This window comes from Podarcis melisellensis, assembly GCF_964234715.1.
Source record: "Podarcis melisellensis genome assembly, chromosome: 2".
Lineage (NCBI taxonomy): Eukaryota > Metazoa > Chordata > Lepidosauria > Squamata > Lacertidae > Podarcis > Podarcis melisellensis.
The window spans coordinates 121,987,782-122,007,627 of record NC_138529.1 but is presented as its reverse complement, the minus strand read 5'-3'; the positions used below and the strand labels follow the sequence as shown (position 1 = coordinate 122,007,627).

General features: G+C 48.8%; 1 protein-coding gene across 1 annotated transcript; it reads right to left on the bottom strand.

Moving 5' to 3' along the window:
- Positions 1-330: 330 nt before the first annotated feature.
- LOC309363271 (vomeronasal type-2 receptor 26-like) lies at positions 331-17,980 on the bottom strand (the record flags this gene model as incomplete). The annotated part of the gene is made up of 6 exons (XM_081899376.1): positions 331-1,226; positions 3,310-3,436; positions 5,098-5,328; positions 5,461-6,249; positions 7,472-7,763; positions 17,910-17,980. The coding sequence occupies 6 exons, from the start codon at positions 17,978-17,980 to the stop codon at positions 331-333; spliced, it is 2,406 nt and encodes an 801-aa protein (XP_081755502.1).
- Positions 17,981-19,846: the final 1,866 nt, after the last annotated feature.

The window sequence follows — 19,846 nt, the reverse complement described above, 5'->3', positions numbered from 1 at the left end:
TACTGTAAGCTGCTGGAAAAATAAATAAATTATTATTATTATTATTATTATTATTATTATTATTATTATTATTATTAGACATAGTAGTGGTATTAGTTGTATTATCAGAATCCCATACGACTTTTAAAGATATCCCTATGTACCCACTTCAATATCATTTTCTTCTAATTTAGCTAAGTACATTTTGTACTTTAGTAATTCAGTTTGCAACTTCTTAAGCAGCTTATGGAATCCTGCTATGGGTAATGAGCAGTTTTACTCCAGTTGAGATTGTGGCTGGGACTTCTACCTATACAATTTTATGATACCCCTAGAACTAAGGATCAAATGTCATTTTGTTGTCAGGTGCTCCTTTGTGTTCAGATCAGGCCTCAATATAATAATGTAGCATTTGGGAATGAAGATGCAGCCCAGGAGCCCAGCACTGGAGGCCAAGATAGAGAAGATCTGAACGGCTACCATGAATTTCCCCTTGGTGCTCAGGTAGGTGGGCACAAAGGACACCCAAACACTGCAGAAGACCAGCATGCTGAAGGTGATCAGCTTGGCCTCATTGAATGCCCCAGGCAGATTCCTTCCTAAGAAAGCCACTGTGAAGCAGATGGCAGCCAGGAAGCCCATGTAGCCAAGGGAACTGTAAAGCATGGCAACAGACCCTTCATTGCATTGGACACTGATCTCTCCAAGCTGGGAGCTGAGGTCAAAGTCTGGGAATGGAGGAGAGATCCCCAGCCAGATGGTGCAGATGAGAACTTGGACACTGGAGCAGGAAATGACAATGGAGTGGGCCAAACTCTTCCCCAGCCATCTCCTCACCTTGTTCCCTGGCTTAGTAGCCAGGAAGGCCAGGACTACAGTGATGGTTTTTGCCAAGACAGAAGAGACAGCAGCTGAGAAGATGATGCAGAAGGCTGTTTGACGGAGAAGACAGGTCACTTTCCTTGGCTTTCCAATGAAGAGGAAGGAGGACAAAAAGGAGAGCAGTAGAGAGATGAGGAGGATGTAGGAGAGGTCCCTGTTGTTGGCTTTGACTATGGGAGTTTCTTTGTATTTAGTGAAGATTCCTAACACAAAGCCGGTGGTTAAGGATAAGGAGAGAGCAAAGGAAGCCAGGAGGCTCCCCAAACATTCTTCATAGGACAGGAAGGTAAATATTTTGGGGACACATTGATGTCTATCCTCGTTTGGATGCTGATCTTCTGGACATCTGGTGCATTCATTAGCATCTGCATAGAGAAAAACACACTTCAGTATCCTAACATCAGTCACACACCTGGAATTTGCTGACAGCTCTATTGCATTTGGTGATTGACAGGTTGGCAGCAGCACCCAACTGCTATTATTCACCGCGAAAAATTAACGTCTAGTGCAAAGACCAGGAAAAAATAATGAACCCCTGGATAATGACTCAGTATAATAGCAGCTTCTTGTTATGTTTGAATACTGTGGTACCTCTGGTTAAGTACTTAATTTGTTCCAGAGGTTCGTTCTTAACCTGAAACTGTTCTGAACCTGAAGCACCACTTTAGCTTAAGGGGCCTCCTGCTGCCACCACACTGCCGGAGCATGATTTCTGTTCTTATCCTGAAGCAAAGTTCTTAACCTGAAGCACTATTTCTGGGTTAGCGGAGTCTGTAACCTGAAGTGTATGTAACCAGAAGTGTATGTAACCTGATTGTAACCACTGTGTTGAGAAGCAGATGTGTTAAACCCCAACTTTATTTATAATAAATGGAAGCTAGAACAATAATTTCCAAAATAAAGTATTACATTAGTGTTCCATGATTCCTCCGAGGAAGTTGTAGTAGTATTATTGTGTGGCACTATCTCCTTTCCTGATCTGCTGGGACCTCTCAGAAATTCTCTCTCTGGCCCTAGTGCTGATTGACTCCATGGCAGGACGTGAACCCTCCTGAAGCCACAGGTTTGGTGAACCCAATACACCCTGGCACTCTTGCTCACTTTCCCCTCAAACATCAAGAAAGTCCCCAGACCTGATTCATTGACACGTGCTCCCTGCAACATTGGAGGTGTCCTTTGAATGCCTTTGAATACTAGTTGCTGCAGATCACATGGGGGTGGGAGGGCTGTTCTTTCTATGCAGCAAGTCCTTTCTTATATCCTTTTCTTAGGGGTGGGGAAACTATGGAGAGACCTGGTCTGAATAGAGACATTGGATTCATGTCTCATCACACATGCGAAAGCTATTTTTGGTCATCTGCATACTATCCATTGCTTTGTTCCTTTATGACTAATTGCAGTCGTTATCAGTCTTCAGCATATTTACCATACCCATTGAGCTAATCACCCATCCCCTAGTACCCTTCTGAGAAATACCCCACCCCACCCTCCCACTATATACAGTGGTACCTCAGGTTACATACGCTTCAGGTTACAGACTCTGCTAACCCAGAAATAGTGCTTCAGGTTAAGAACTTTGCTTCAGGATGAGAACAGAAATTGTGCTCCGGCGGCATGGCGGCAGCAGGAGGCCCCATTAGCTAAAGTGGTGCTTCAGGTTAAGAACAGTTTCAAGTTAAGTACGGACCTCCAGAACGGATTAAGTACTTAACCTGAGGTACCAATGTATAAGGGTCTGGTGACTTCTGTTTCAGAGACATAGAACAAACTTAGTTGGTCTCTAAGGTGCTACTAGACTATATTTTCCTTTCATTTCCTTGTTTCCAGTGCTATTTTCTAGAAAAAGAGGTGCCTGTCAGGGCATGCTCTGAATCAGAGGATTGGGGATTGCATTCTCAGGGAGATCAGCTCCTTTCTGAAGAGGGAGAGACACAGACACCGAGCAGATTACACAAGAGTTACCTAGCTACGAGATAATGGAAAGAGAAATAGAAGGGAGGGAACATAGGAGAGTCTGGAGGACCCTCCCTCCCCACAAACTAGGAGGTCCATCTGTATTAGAGAACAAAGAATGCAGAGAGGAGAAGGAACTTCTCGTTGGCGCCAGGATGTTGTGCGGGGTAGAAGGGGGAGGATTTAGAGTAGCCAACTGCTCTCCTTGTGGAGGGATGTGGATCTTTGCTTGCAGCCAGATGACAGAATAAAAAGAGTAAAAATTATAAACGGTTCATTAATTCTTATCTGTGCAGTTACCAAAGGGAGGCAAGGACTGTCCACACCTGACAGTGTTTGAACTCATCATGAATGCATCCATTGTTCCCTGAGAATGCCAGTGGTCCCCACCTAACAGATGATGGAACTAGCCATTACTAACATCATGTTTGCAGTAGTTCAAATATTTGCCCCATCCTCTCATCAAATGCCATTTTCTATGAGATCCTCTCCTACCTTCCTGAGTGGAGATGGTCCCTTCTGAGCAGGGAGAACAATCATAGCAGCATGGCGGCTTCCCTTCCTGAACTTTTCTGGAATATCCAGGGAGACAGCTTTCTGTGCATCTTGATCGAGGCACGGTCTAGGCATGAAGAGAAAATTGAGCATTAAGGAGAAAGTGATAGGTGCATTTATGCCTTGGGACACAGATAATAGAATTTTGGAAGGATCCAGGAGAGGAGATATTTGCTTCCAATAACCTCAGGTGACCCCAGACCATATTTTGGGCAGTTACATTTTTTTGTGTTTTTTTGCAGAGCTGCATGGCAGAGAAACCTTTTGGGTCTACTTCTGCCCCCGCCCTTAACATTGAAACCTCACATTTCTAAGCTACAATAGTATTACAAATTGCAATAGTAGATTAACAGTTAACAAGAAACAGGAGTATGGCATAAACCCTCATATGAACATCAGCAATAAAACAAGTCCTCCATCTGTTGCCATCACATCTGCCAATGATACTCCAGCCTTACCCAACCTGGTGCCCCTCAGATATCTTTGCATGATGCTGTCTGGGATGCATGGGAGATGTAGTCCACAATATTTAGAGGGCACCAAGGACAAGAAGCTACAGTTAGAACTGGGTATGGAAAAACTGATTTGTTCAAAATTGGGAAAGGAGTACGGCAAGGCTGTATATTGTCTCCCTGCTTATTTAACTTATATGCAGAATTCATCATGCGAAAGGCTGGGCTGGATGAATCCCAAGCTGGAATTAAGATTGCCGGAAGAAAGATCAACAACCTCAGATATGCAGATGACACAACCTTGATGGCAGAAAGTGAGGAGGAATTAAAGAACCTTTTAATGAGGGTGAAAGAGGAGAGCGCAAAATATGGTTTGAAGCTCAACATCAAAAAAACGAAGATCATGGCCACTGGGCCCATCACCTCCTGGCAAATAGAAGGGGAAGAAATGGAGGAAGTGAGAGATTTTACTTTCTTGGGCTCCATGATCACTGCAGTCACAAAATTAAAAGACGCCTGCTCATTGGGAGAAAAGCAATGACAAACCTAGACAGCATCTTAAAAAGCAGAGACATCATCTTACCAACAAAGGTCCGTATAGTTAAAGCTATGGTTTTCCCAATAGTGATGTATGGAAGTGAGAGCTGGACCATAAAGAAGGCTGATGGCCAAAGAATTGATGCTTTTGAATTATGGTGTTGGAGGAGACTCTTGAGAGTCCCATGGACTGCAAGAAGATCAAACCTCTCCATTCTTAAGAAAATCATCCCTGAGTGCTCACTGGAAGGACAGATCGTGAAACTGAGGCTCCAATACTATGGCCATCTCATGAGAAGAGAAGACTCCCTGGAAAAGACCCTGATGTTGGGAAAGACTGAAGGCACAAGGAGAAGGGGACAACAGAGGACGAAATGGTTGGACAGTGTTCTCGAAACTATAAGCATGAGTTTGACCAAACTGTGGGAGGCAGTGGAAGACAGGAGTGCCTGGCGCGCTGTGGTCCATGGGGTCATGAAGAGTCGGACAGGACTAAACGACTAAACAACAACAACAACAAAGCCAGGGAAATGTGTTCTGCTCTGCTTTGGAGATTCTCCTATTTATTTGAAGTTTTATACATATTTACTCAAGAGCAGGTTCCACTAAACTCAGTGGGACATAGCTCCAAGGAAGGATCCACAAGATTGCAGTCAAAGCCTCATATGTACTATTCAAAATGTTATTAGAGCATAGCAGATGTCATAGATAATAAAATGGCAGATCCAATTTTTCCTACTTTCTTAAATTGCTTGGGCCACACAATTGCTTCTGGGTTAATGGTGAAATTCAGATTTGAGGATTTTAGTCTCTCTATTCTCCCAATTTTCACTCTATTGTGAGAATTATTAGGAAAGAGCACCCAATTCACGATATCAAAGTCAACGGCCAGTGCTCCATTCTCATCCAGGTACTGTCCATCAGCTGAAGTATTAGAGTAGAACTGGACTTCGTTCAAGAAACGGTGAAGCTAGAACGACAGAGGAAAATCCAGCAATGAGTAAGCAGGGCTGAATTATGTAACATGGTTTCATGTTCCCTCTGCATGCTAATCTTCTCTGTATCTCTCGCCTGGATTCATCTGACCATGCTAGATTATTACCTGCCATGGCTGTAGCTTTTGAAGTTCCAAGTTGCTTCCACCCAAAATCGACATCCTCTTTGACCTGGATGAATATGCGTCATTTAAAGCTTGAGCCACAGTTTGGATACTCAGGTAATTCACATAGCTGTCTTGGGACTGGATTCTTTCAGTCTCTTCCTGGGGCAGCATCTTCACATTATCCTTCTCTCTGCATTTGGTCATACCCCTCACAGACAAGGCATGCTTGGAATAGGAACAATCAAATGCTTCTTCTGAATACTGTTGACTAGCCAAGGACATTGGCCCATAGTAGTCCTTCTTCATCCTTTTTTTGGTCTTCATTACAAAGGACAAAGAGCCATGGGCATACCGGAAGCAGTCAATATCATGTAACAACATTTTGTTATGAAAAACTGTGGTTATCCAGACTTTCCCCCCAGTTTGTATCCTTTCAAGTAAGGACTGTACCTCTATGATTATGAAAAGTCCACTTTGAGAGTCTGCAAAGTAAACAAATACATTGACTTGTCTCCACAGGGCAGGTGCTTCATGGGGTATCCATAGCCAAGTTTCTCGTTGTACTCTTTGTGCGAAGGCAACACAAATTTCCCTTTTGTTCATTAGAGGTGTCAAGGTACGCAGGAAGCTTTCTCCATTGTCATTGTCTGGAGCAAAGAGGCCGACCCACGTCCACCTGAAATGCAGGAGGAGTTGGACCATCCCTTGGTACTGTGTTTCTTGGTTTGGTGTCATGCGGTAGACAAAAGGGGACTGGAATTTATCAGTAAGAGCAAAGCCATAACTGAGCTGGTAAAAGAAGAGAAAGAGAATGATGGCTTGTTTTTCAGAAAAACGATCCAGATGGTAAAACTCTATAATCAAACTTCAATTAAAATGCCTGCTGCAGGAGAAGAAAAGTTTTCAGTAGGCCATATAAAGACAATAGGATGGTCAAATAGTCCCAAGATTTTGGATATAATATCCCTATGGAAGAATGGGATATATTGTGGAAGGAAGATCTGAGGTTTACTGTGTGCTATACCTTGAAAGAAATTTTTATGTTACATATGTGGTGGAAGTGGAGAAAAGTAAAGGAATTTTGGGAGAGAATACATAACGAATTTAAAAAGATATTTAAGATATCCTTTACAAAAAAAACCCTGAAGCCTTCCTACTAGGGATAATGGGCACTGACATCCCCAAAAATGTGAGGAAAATATTTTTATATGCCACAGTTGCAGCAAGGATGCTAAAAGCCAGAAATTGGAAGGGAGACTCAATCCTGACCAAACTGGAGTGGCAAGCAAAATTGCTGGAGAGTTGGCATGAATGAATTCATTGGCAGGCCTGCAGTGACTGCTGCAAAAATGAGGAAAATCATAGGAAAACAAAATGATAGAGGTTGATTTGGACTGATAAAGAAATGTGTGACATGTTAAAAGCATTTAGGATCCAGGATGGGCTGAAGTCATAATAGAAGTTATTTATCATGAAAGAAGCTAATCATGCTGGAATACGTATTATTCTATTTCTGAATGTAAGCTTTCTTTTGGAATTCAATAAGGCATTTGAAGAAAGAATGAAAGAAAGAAAGAAAGACAGTAGGAAAGGGGCCTGTCTGTCCCCAACTGCAAGGGAGTTCCATAACCCTTCATACCCTCCAACATCTGGGTGAAGAAAAGGCTAAGGAGTAAACACTGCACAAATCCCAAGTCAGCTGAGTGGTGCTTTGTTTGCCTCCTTCCAGCAACTCCTGCAGCCAAGCTTGTGCCAAATGTATTGCTCTGCTTTCCTTTGGACCACAGCAGTGAGGCTGAGAGGGAGGTCTTGTCGTCTGGGCAGCCCTGGACTTCCGTACCCACTGCTCACGCTTGTGCACTGTGGAGGTCACTTTGATACTGTCAACACAGTGGTTTGACTACATCCCAGGGGCTCATTCCATTGTCTTTCAATGACAGATGCCAACAACAACAACAACAACCAGGTGGCTAATGTTGCCAGGTGTGTTTCACTTGGGCCAACTGATTACCTGTGGGATCTTGTAGATGCCCAATATGCTTGCAATGTGTGTGGAGATGTCAAATTCACTCTTTTCAAGAACAGCTAGCAGCCTTTTCTGTTTCCCACAGTGGTAGTTTGGAATATTGATTTTCCCACCAGCAAGCAGGTCTGTCATGGAGTCAGAAGTCAGTCTTCCCTCAGAACAGGTATCATAGATGCTGTAGCCGAGGGTGATGTTGGGTAAGAGACTGGGGTTGTGATTAATATCCCGAACAGCAAGGGAGAAGGAAATAACGTGCGAGTTCTTCCTATCCACCCAGCTGTGAAAAAGTCACATTCTTTTTGTATTAATCAAAGCAACTATGAAAAGAGGTCAAAGTAGAGCAAAGAGAGACAGAGATCTACCAGTACATCTACCAGTATTTTTGCAAGGGAGGAGTATGGAGGAAAGACCAGAACACAAATCAGCCTCATTTCTGGTGACTTACCAAAAGTCCCTTGAGCCAAATTGACCCCCAGACTGCATTGCAAATGACTAAGCACAGTTGACATTTACAATTTGCAGCTGCATATATTTTGTTGCCCATGGGGGAAAGAAATGTGTTCACATTTTATTTACTACAGAAAACCCGCAACTCAAACACATCCCAAAGCACTTCCAACCCTTTAGAAAACAAGTTATGCTTTGGAGAGCAGTACTTGTCAAAAATACCAATAATTACTTAAAACACATTATAAGCTATGTTGCAACATGGTTTTTCACTAATAATAATAATTTATTTATACCCCACCCTTCTGGTTAGGTTTCCCTAGCCAGCATCTACACAGAAACATAAAACTTGTTAACTAAATGAAATAAATGAACTGAAATGAAATGATTTTTTTCAAGGATATCAGAAAACAAGTGTATCACACAAAATGGAAAAATGGAAAATCAATGCATTATTGCTTACGAGTCAAGTGTGCTGATGGGGATGCTGAAAAAGGTGAAAGGAGGTTGATCGTTAAAGAATCCTGAAAATGTGACTCCACTAATGAGGTGGTCTGCTAGCCAGTAAAAATTTGCAGCCAATATTTCTTCCTTGATTGGATTCAGTAGGCATTTTGTCCTCTGCTGCATCCCATTGGTTGCAAGAGGCAGCAACACAAGCAGTGTTATCATTCTGGGTCTACCTGCTACGCTTTCCTTATAGCTGTTCCACCAAACATTAGCTGCTGGTCTTAATAAGGATAAGGATACTACTACTACTACTACTACTATATTATTTATACCCTGCCTATCTGGCTGGGTTTCCCCAGCCGCTCTGGGTGGCTTCCAACAAAATATTAAAATATAATAGTCTGTTAAACATTAAAAGCTTCCCTAAACAGGGCTGCCTTCAGATGTCTTCTAAAAGTCTGTTGTTTTTCTCTTTGACATCTGGTGGGAGGGCGTTCCACAGGGTGGGTGCCACTACTGAGAAGGCCCTCTGCCTGCTTCCCTGTAACTTGGCTTCTTGCAGCGAGGGAACCGCCAGAAGGCCCTCAGTGCTGGACCTCAGTGTCTGGGCAAACGATGGGGGTGAAGATGCTCCTTGAGGTAAACTGTCAGTCAAAATTTCTGATCTAGAAGGCAGCATCACACAGATGTAGCTTCCCACTTCACCTGCTCTATGTCTTGGCCCCAAGGATTTGTGTCACTATATATATATATATTGGGACGCGGGTGGCGCTGTGGGTAAAAGCCTCAGCGCCTAGGGCTTGCCGATCGAAAGGTCGGCGGTTCGAATCCCCGCGGCGGGGTGCGCTCCCGTTGCTCGGTCCCAGCGCCTGCCAACCTAGCAGTTCGAAAGCACCTCCGGGTGCAAGTAGATAAATAGGGACCGCTTTCTAGCAGGAAGGTAAACGGCGTTTCCGTGTGCAGCTCTGGCTCGCCAGAGCAGCGATGTCACGCTGGCCACGTGACCCGGAAGTGTCTCCGGACAGCGCTGGCCCCTGGCCTCTTAAGTGAGATGGGCGCACAACCCCAGAGTCTGGCAAGACTGGCCCGTACGGGCAGGGGTACCTTTACCTTTACATATATATATATATATTTGCTTTCGTAGATTTTCACGGGTACAGGAATGCAGGTTTTGGTGTCCTCGGGTGTCTTCCCGTGTAAAAGTTGGGGTGTCTAGGCGACGTTTCGACGAGGTCTCACTCGTCATCTTCAGGCTGGTGCTTTCGGCTTCTTGTTACTGGAACAGAGCAGGATCTCAGTGTTTGAGTTCCTATAAATACTGTTGAGGGGGTGTGGTGTATAGCCTCCAATGTTCTGGGCAGAGAGGAAGTTCCCAGGCTAGTGTGCCTTTTCTTCTTTTGTTCCTTAATTACTTGAGGGATATCCTGAGTGATTTCTTGAGTGATATCCTGAGTACCACTTAGGTGGGTCATTAGGTGTGGATTAGTTGCTAAAGTCTTTGTGTCTTGACCTCTTGAACTTTGTGAAGAGTTTTTCTGAGAAGATGGCTGTACTGCACTTAGTTGTGCTCTGGCTTGGCTTCGTGTATAGGGGCGAGCTGTGGTTTTGTGGCTTGTGTCAGCCAGATCTGTGTAGGGATTGCAGGGGGGTGCAGCATCCGGAGGTGCCTCCATGGTTTGGCTACTGGATGGTGTCTGTAATTTATCTGTGGAGAGGGTCTGGGTTTGGGTCTGGTGTGGTTGATTGGTGATGGCGTTCTGTGTGCCTCTGGATCTGGTGTCAGTTTTTGTGGGGAGGGCTAATTTCCAGATGTCTGGCAAGCGGGATGTGTCGTCACGCTTGTTCATGTTGTGAGGGTGTTTCTCTATCTCGATGGCTTCCATGATTATTCTCTTGTGGTGATGTTCCATGTTAAAGAGCAATTTGGAATCTGCAAAATTAATTTCGTGTCCTGTTTCTTTCATGAAACACCCTCACAACATGAACAAGCGTGACGACACATCCCGCTTGCCAGACATCTGGAAATTAGCCCTCCCCACAAAAACTGACACCAGATCCAGAGGCACACAGAACGCCATCACCAATCAACCACACCAGACCCAAACCCAGACCCTCTCCACAGATAAATTACAGACACCATCCAGTAGCCAAACCATGGAGGCACCTCCGGATGCTGCACCCCCCTGCAATCCCTACACAGATCTGGCTGACACAAGCCACAAAACCACAGCTCGCCCCTATACACGAAGCCAAGCCAGAGCACAACTAAGTGCAGTACAGCCATCTTCTCAGAAAAACTCTTCACAAAGTTCAAGAGGTCAAGACACAAAGACTTTAGCAACTAATCCACACCTAATGACCCACCTAAGTGGTACTCAGGATATCACTCAAGAAATCACTCAGGATATCCCTCAAGTAATTAAGGAACAAAAGAAGAAAAGGCACACTAGCCTGGGAACTTCCCCTCTGCCCAGAACATTGGAGGCTATACACCACACCCCCTCAACAGTATTTATAGGAACTCAAACACTGAGATCCTGCTCTGTTCCAGTAACAAGAAGCCGAAAGCACCAGCCTGAAGATGACGAGTGAGACCTCGTCGAAACGTCGCCTAGACACCCCAACTTTTACACGGGAAGACACCCGAGGACACCAAAACCTGCATATATATATATATATATATATATATATTATTATTAGCTTTCGTAGATTTTCACGGGTACAGGAATGCAGGTTTTGGTGTCCTCGGGTGTCTTCCCGTGTAAAAGTTGGGGTGTCTAGGCGACGTTTCGACGAGGTCTCACTCGAGTGAGACCTCGTCGAAACGTCGCCTAGACACCCCAACTTTTACACGGGAAGACACCCGAGGACACCAAAACCTGCATATTATTATTATTATACATCCAACCTTTCAGGCACCGTTGAATGAAAAACTTCCTGCTACCCTTAATTGCAATATTTACCTTATTGGTCCCAAGGGCAATATTCAACAGGTGAGGTGGGGGCTACTTGGACTCAGGAAAGAATAAAAATAGGTCACTGTGGTTGTGATTATTGTTAAGGGAATAAAGTTGTCCCCTGCGACTTTATGGGAGCATTTCTGGTGACCTACCAAAAGTCCCTTGAGCCAAATTGACTCCCAGGCTGCATTGTAAATGATAAAGCACAGTCGACATTTACGATTTGCAGTTGCATAGATTTTGTTGTGCACGGGGGAAAGAAATGTGTGCACATTTTATTTACTATAGAAAACTTGCAACTTGAACACATCCCAAAGCACTTCCAACCCTTTAGAAAACAAGTTATGCTTTGGAGAGCAGTACATGTCAAAAATACCAATAATTACTTAAAACACATTATAAGATGTGTTGCAACATGGTTTTTCGCTAATAAGAGTAATAATAATTTCTGGTTGGGTTTTCCTCGCCACCATCTGAACAGAAGCATAGAACTCTTTAAATAAAATGAAAAATTTTACGGGTATCAGAAAACAAGTGTATCACAGGAAATGGAGACTAGGTATGAAGCAGAAATATATCAATGCATCATTACTTACGAGTCAAGTCTGCTGACAGGGGTGCTGGAAAAGGTGAAAGGAAATTGAGCATTAAAGAATCCTGAAAATGTGACTCCACTAATGAGGTGGTCTGCTAGCCGGTAAAAATTTGCAGCTAATTTTCGCTCCTTGATTGGATTCAGTGGGCATTTTTCCCTCGGCTGCATCCCATTGGTTGCAAGAGGCAGCAACAGAAGGAGTGTTATCATTCTGGGTCTATCTGCTACACTTTCCTTGTAGCTGTTCCACCCAATAATAGCTGCTGGTCTTAATAAGCCCCAAATTCATGCAAATCAGAGATTGGAGTAAATTGGCAAATGTAGCTTCCCACTTCATCTGATCTATATCTTGCCCCCCTAGATTTTGTGACACAATATATATCTTATAGATCCAACGTTTCTGACACAGTGGAATAAAAAACTTCCTGCTGCCCTTAAAGGGAAGAAAGATCTCCCCTGAAACTTGATGGGAGCAGGTGCAGAGCCGAAGAAAACATGTTTACTCAATAGGCTGCCACAGATCATCAAGGGTAAAGGTGACTTTGGCAAAACATGACTGACATCAGAAGAGCCCTGAGGTTGCATCAGCCCAAAGGCCCACAATGTCCAGCATCCTGTTCTCACAATGGCCAACCAGTTGACACAAAGGGAAACCCACAAGCTGGAGATGCCATTTTCCTACCTCCAAAGGAGGAGCGATAACATAGTGGTTAAGAGTGGTGGACTCATAATCTGGTGAACCGGGTTCGCTTCCCTGCTCCTCCACATGCAGCTGCTGGGTGACCTTGGGCTAGTCACACTTCTCTGAAGTCTCTCAGCCCCGCTCACCTCACAGAGTGTTTGTTGTGGGGGAGGAAGGGAAAGGAGAATGTTAGCCGCTTTGAGACTCCTTAGGGTAGTGATAAAGCGGGATATCAAATCCAAACTCTCCTCTTCTTTTCTGCACTGGTTCCCTGTAACTTCACTTGTTGCAGTGAGGGAACTAGCAAAAGGCCCTCAAAGGGGGACCTCAGTGTCCAGGCAGAATGTCTGAGTGTAGATGTTCCTTCAGGTATACATGGCAGAGGCCAGTTAGGTCAGCACCAACACTTTGAATTGTGCTCAGCAATGTACTAAGAGCCTCTGAAGATCCTTTAGGACTTATGCTATATGGTCTTGGCGGCCACTCCCAATCAACTAGTCTAGCTGCCACTTTGTGGATTAGTTGTAGTTTCCGAGTCACCTTCAAGGGTAGCCCCATGTAAAGCACATGGTAGTCCAAGCGGAAAATAACCAGGGCTTGAACCCCTCTGGGGAGACTGTGGGCAGTTAGGGTCCCAGTCAGTATCTTAAAAAGTTCATACACATTTACAAATAGTTTATGAGAAGAGAGATGAATTTGGCAGATGATTCTTGATGATGATGAAAAATGCAAGACAAGGAGAAAACTAGGACATGGAAGGACATGACTGAAGTTTTGGTTTTGGACTGGACATGGACATTGATTTTACATAGTCAGATAAGAGACAAATGGTCTCAGAAAATCAAAGTTGTCAGACTTGTAGATAAAGAGAACTTGGTAAAGTTTTGTGACATCTATGACAATTGTCCATAAAAGATCCCAGAGCTGTTCAAAAGGGGAATTCAAATCAGGCGCACCGAGTTCTACCCAATATTAGGGTGCCCAGTGTGTACTTCCATAAAGAAGGCTGATCACCGAAGAATTGATGCTTTTGAATTATGGTGTTGGAGGAGACTCTTGAGAGTCCCATGGACTGCAAGAAGATCAAACCTATCCATTCTTAAGGAAATCAGCCCTGAGTGCTCCCTGGAAGGACAGATCCTGAAGCTGAGGCTCCAAGACTTTGGCCACCTCATGAGAAGAGAAGACTCCCTGGAAAAGACCCTGATGTTGGGAAAGATGGAGGGCACAAGGAGAAGGGGACGACAGAGGATGAGATGGTTGGACAGTGTTCTCGAAGCTACCAGCATGAGTTTGGGTTTTCATCAGGTGTGAACATGCCATGTCTTGTTTTTGTTTATCTGACCCAGTAACTTGGAATTGGATCCATTTCACGTTCATTGGACACATGACCACCTATTGTAAATATTCATACCCTTACCACTCTGGTTCTTTAAGGGGAGGAGAGACCCTTTTTCTCTCCCCTTCTCTTATTGCTGTTTGGCTCTGCATTAAAATGCTTCTTCTGCTGCTGACCACTAGGTGCCATCCCTTTTGCACCTCATCCATTAACAACTCTGCTGCTGCATAAAGCGGGTGGGTCAAACAAGCAAAAATGGGAGATCTCAGTTAAGATGAAACTCTCAACTCTGCCCCTTCTATCACTATCAGACTCTCAGGGTCTAAATTGCTTTACCCAAGCTTCTAGTTAAACCAGATGTGCTGGTCCCGGGGGGAAGGTACTGTAACCGTAGTCAGAGTTCACGAGATGTGAGGTGTGGTCCGAAGCAGGGAGCCGGGTGGGGACAGGAACTCTCGAAGACCAGAAGCAGGAAGCCGGGCGGGGAACAAGCACGCTGGAAGGTCAGGAGCAGGAGGCCGGGCAGGGAACAGGAACGCTGGAAGGTCAGGAGCAGGAGGCCGGGCAGGGAACAGGAACGCTGGAAGGTCAGGAGCAGGAGGCCGGGCAGGGAACAGGAACACTGGAAGGTCTGAAGCCAACAACGACGTTGCTCCCGCAACCTGGGACCGGGCTGACTGACCTTTATCTTCTTCTAAGGCCAGGGGCGGTCCCAGCCCCCAGGAGCCCCTCCTCTCCTGGCCTTAAGGCGAGCACTCCTCCTGGGAGCAACCAGTTCCCTTCGCCTCTCTGCCCTAAGCCTCTGCAGTTCAGGAGAGGCCGAAGGGTTACTGGGCCCCGGGGGAGGCTCACCTGTAGACACTGAGTCCTCAAGCACCTCTGGGGCCAGAATGGTTTCACCTGGTGCCTGCTCCTGAGGATCTGACCCAGGTGCAGGCTCCTCAGAATCTAGGCCTTGCCCCAGTTCAGCCGGCCCTGGAGGCGGGGACTCCTGTGCAGGCTGGGATTCCTCTGGTTCAGCCTCTGAATCGGAATCCCAGGCCATCACACCATCCCCCCTCCCAGGCCCCCCCTCAATTGAGGGTGCCGGACCCGGCTTGCTGGGGTACGCCACATGGAACTCTCGGAGGCAGGCAGGCGCGTGGACGTTGGCCGCTGGTTCCCAGGAACGGTCCTCCGGTCCATACCCCTTCCAGACTATGAGATACTGCAGCTTTCCCCTGCGGTATCGGGAGTCCAGAATGCGTTCCACCTCATACTCAGGCTCTCCCTGAACCAAAACTGGCTGCGGTCAGGGACAGTTCGGGTGGAACTCATCGGGTGGGGCCACCGGACTCAGAAGGGACCTGTGGAAGACCGGGTGAACCTTCAGGGTTGCGGGCAACCGGAGACGGAATGCCACAGGGGAGACTTGGTCCACGATAGGAAACGGGCCGGTGAAACGGGCGTCCAACTTCCGCGAAGGTCGGGAGGGGTGGAGGTGGCGAGTGGAGAGCCATACCAGGTCACTGACGTGAAGTTCCGGCCCCACCTGGCAGTGGCGGTCGGCCTGAGCCTTGTACGCCTCCTTGGCCTGGTGCAGTTGCTCCATCAAAAGCTGTTGCTGGGACTGGAGCTCCTGAAGCCACTCCGTCACCGCAGGGACCGCGGATGCCGGCAGCACATCTGGAAACAGCCGTGGATGATAACCGTAACTGGCCTGGAACGGGGTCTGCTGGGTGGACACGTTCACCGCGTTGTTGTAGGCGAACTCTGCCAATGCTAGGTGGTCGACCCAGTCATCCTGCTGGTAGCTGCAGTAACACCGGAGGTACTGCTCCAGCACGGCGTTCGCCCGTTCCGTCTGGCCATCAGTCTGTGGGTGGTAGGCTGACGAGAGACAGACCTCTGTCCCGAGGGTCTGGTGCAATGCTCGCCAGAACCGGGATGTGAACTGAACACCCCGGTCGGACACCACACGCTCAGGTAGGCCATGCAGGTGGAAGACATCCTGAAGGTACAGCTGAGCGGTTTCCTTGGCTGTGGGTACAGATGGGCAGGGGGCACAGTGCACCATCTTAGTGAAATGGTCGGAGAAAACTAGAAGGCAGGTACAGCCACGAGACGGGGGTAAGTCCACTACAAAGTCCAGCAAAACCGTGTGCCAAGGACGTGGTGGAACTGGCAATGGCTGAAGTAGGCCGGGGGGTCGCTCGGTAGGGCCCTTGGCCCGCCGGCAGACATCACAACCAGCAACGTAGTGAGCCACGTCAGCCTTCAGGTGGGGCCACCAAAACTCACGGCTTACCAGATGGGTGGTCCAATACCGCCCAAAGTGCCCCGCTGCTGGGGCATCATGGGTCATCCGGAGAACCTCACCCCGCAGTGGCCCTGGCGGGATGTACAGGCGACCGTGGTGCAGCAGAAGGCCCTGATGCAAGACCAGCCCCGGATACTGAGGGCTGGACCCTTCAGCCAGCTCCCGGAGTCGTTCCTGGGCCCAAGCGTCGATCCGCCTCTGTTCCCGCACCCGAGCCTGCAGTGGCTCAGCCTCCTTGGTGGCCAGGAATGCAGCTGGTGGTAGGATTGTGGTGGGTACTGCTTGCTGTACCGTGTCTGCGTTGTCTTCAGGTTTCCGGGACAGGGCACCCACCTTCTGGTTTTGGGAGCTAGGGATGTAGCGGATCCGGAACTGGAACCGGGAAAAGAACAACGCCCACCGGATCTGCCTTTGGTTCAGCTTGCGGGTGGTCTGGAGGTACTCCAGGTTCCGGTGGTCGGTTCTCACCTCCACCGGGTGTCGTGCCCCCTCAAGATGGTGGCGCCAGACCTCAAAGGCCACCTTGATGGCCAGTAGTTCCCGCTCCCACACGGTATAGTTATGCTCCGCTGGAAGGAGCTGGCGGGAATAGAAGGCACAGGGTAGGAGTGGCGCTTCAGGTCCATACTGCTGAGACAAGACGGCACCGAGAGCCGTACTGGAGCCGTCGGTCTCCACCACAAAGGGTCGAGAGGGGTCAGGATGTTGCAAGATCGGTGCTCTCTGGAAACAGGCCTTCAACCCCTGAAACGCCTCCTCTGCCTCCTTGTCCCAGGAAAACGGCTTCTTGGGGCGCAGTAGCCGGGTCAACGGGGTGGTGCGATGAGCATAATCTGCAATGAAGGTCCGGTAATAGTTGGCGAACCCCAGGAAACACTGTAGGTCCTTGCGGTTCCGAGGTGCCGCCCATTCTCGAACCGCTGCCACCTTCCCAGGATCCATCTGCACCCCATCTGGAGAGAGCCGGTGACCAAGGAAGTCCACAGACCACTGATGAAACTCGCACTTGCTGAGCTTTGCATACAAACGGTGCTCGCGCAAGCGCTGCAGCACTGTCCGGACATGACCTTTGTGGCGAGCCGGGTCACGGGAGTAAACCAGAATGTCATCCAAGTACACCACCACGTACTTGTCTAGCAAGTCCTGGAACACGTGGTTGATGTACCGTTGGAACACAGCAGGCGCGTTGCACAAGCCGAAGGGCATAACCAGGTATTCGAACTGCCCGTACCAGGTCCCGAATGCTGTCTTCCACTCATCCCCGGCTTGGATCCGAATGAAATTGTAGGCCCCCCGGAGGTCTAGCTTGGTGAACACCTGCACCCCTTGCACCCGCTCCAGCAACTCCGAAATAAGGGGCAAGGGGTACCGGTCTGGGATGGTAATTTTGTTCAGGGCCCGGTAATCATGGCAAAGGCGGAGCTCCCCACATTTCTTCTTAACAAAGAGCACTGGCGCAGCGGTGGGCGAGGTAGAAGGCCTAATGAAACCACGCTCCAGGTTCTTGCGCAAGAAGTCCTGCAACGCCTCGCGCTCTGGCTCTGTTAGAGAGTATAAGCGACTCACCGGTAGGGGCGCTCCGGGCTGGAGGTCTATGCCGCAGTCAAAAGACCGATGCGGCGGCAGCTGGTCTGCCCCCCGTTCCTCGAACATGTCTTGGTAGTCCCGGTACACGGCTGGGAGTGTGGGTGCTGCCTCCTCTGTGGGTGCGGCCGCTAGCATCTCGGACTGAGCATGGGAACATGGGTCTGGGAAGTGCACAGTCCGTTTGACCCAGTCAATCTGAACGTTGTGAGCCTCCAGCCAGTCCATCCCGAGCACCAGGGGGAACCGGGGCATGGAGGCAATGTCCAAGGTTCGCACCTCCCGGTGCTGCTGGAGACACAGGACCAAGGGCTGGGTCTCCCGAGTGACGGCACCCGAACGCAGGAGCCGTCCGTCAATTGCCTCCACCTGTACCAGTTTCTGGCTTGTTCTGAAGTGGCACCTGATGATGAGCGGCAAAGGCAGCGTCCATATAGGAGCCGGGCGGGGAACAGGAACACTGGAAGGTCAGGAGCAGGAGGCCGGGCAGGGAACAGGAACGCTGGAAGGTCAGGAGCAGGAGGCCGGGCAGGGAACAGGAACACTGGAAGGTCTGAAGCCAACAACGACGTTGCTCCCGCAACCTGGGACCGGGCTGACTGACCTTTATCTTCTTCTAAGGCCAGGGGCGGTCCCAGCCCCCAGGAGCCCCTCCTCTCCTGGCCTTAAGGCGAGCACTCCTCCTGGGAGCAACCAGTTCCCTTCGCCTCTCTGCCCTAAGCCTCTGCAGTTCAAGAGAGGCCGAAGGGTTACTGGGCCCCGGGGGAGGCTCACCTGTAGACACTGAGTCCTCAAGCACCTCTGGGGCCAGAATGGTTTCACCTGGTGCCTGCTCCTGAGGATCTGACACAGGTGCAGGCCCCTCAGAATCTAGGCCTTGCCCCAGTTCAGCCGGCCCTGGAGGCGGGGACTCCTGTGCAGGCTGGGATTCCTCTGGTTCAGCCTCTGAATCGGAATCCCAGGCCATCACACCATCCCCCCTCCCAGGCCCCCCCTCAATTGAGGGTGCCGGACCCGGCTTGCTGGGGTACGCCACATGGAACTCTCGGAGGCAGGCAGGCGCGTGGACGTTGGCCGCTGGTTCCCAGGAACGGTCCTCCGGTCCATACCCCTTCCAGTCTATGAGATACTGCAGCTTTCCCCTGCGGTATCGGGAGTCCAGAATGCGTTCCACCTCATACTCAGGCTCTCCCTGAACCAAAACTGGCTGCGGTCAGGGACGGTTCGGGTGGAACTCATCGGGTGGGGCCACCGGACTCAGAAGGGACCTGTGGAAGACCGGGTGAACCTTCAGGGTTGCGGGCAACTGGAGACGGAATGCCACAGGGGAGACTTGGTCCACGATAGGAAACGGGCCGGTGAAACGGGCGTCCAACTTCCGCGAAGGTCGGGAGGGGTGGAGGTGGCGAGTGGAGAGCCATACCAGGTCACTGACGTGAAGTTCCGGCCCCACCTGGCGGTGGCGGTCGGCCTGAGCCTTGTACGCCTCCTTGGCCTGGTGCAGTTGCTCCATCAAAAGCTGTTGCTGGGACTGGAGCTCCTGAAGCCACTCCGTCACCGCAGGGACCGCGGATGCCGGCAGCACATCTGGAAACAGCCGTGGATGATAACCGTAACTGGCCTGGAACGGGGTCTGCTGGGTGGACACGTTCACCGCGTTGTTGTAGGCGAACTCTGCCAATGCTAGGTGGTCGACCCAGTCATCCTGCTGGTAGCTGCAGTAACACCGGAGGTACTGCTCCAGCACGGCGTTCGCCCGTTCCGTCTGGCCATCAGTCTGTGGGTGGTAGGCTGACGAGAGACAGACCTCTGTCCCGAGGGTCTGGTGCAATGCTCGCCAGAACCGGGATGTGAACTGAACACCCCGGTCGGACACCACACGCTCAGGTAGGCCATGCAGGCGGAAGACATCCTGAAGGTACAGCTGAGCGGTTTCCTTGGCTGTGGGTACAGATGGGCAGGGGGCACAGTGCACCATCTTAGTGAAATGGTCGGAGAAAACTA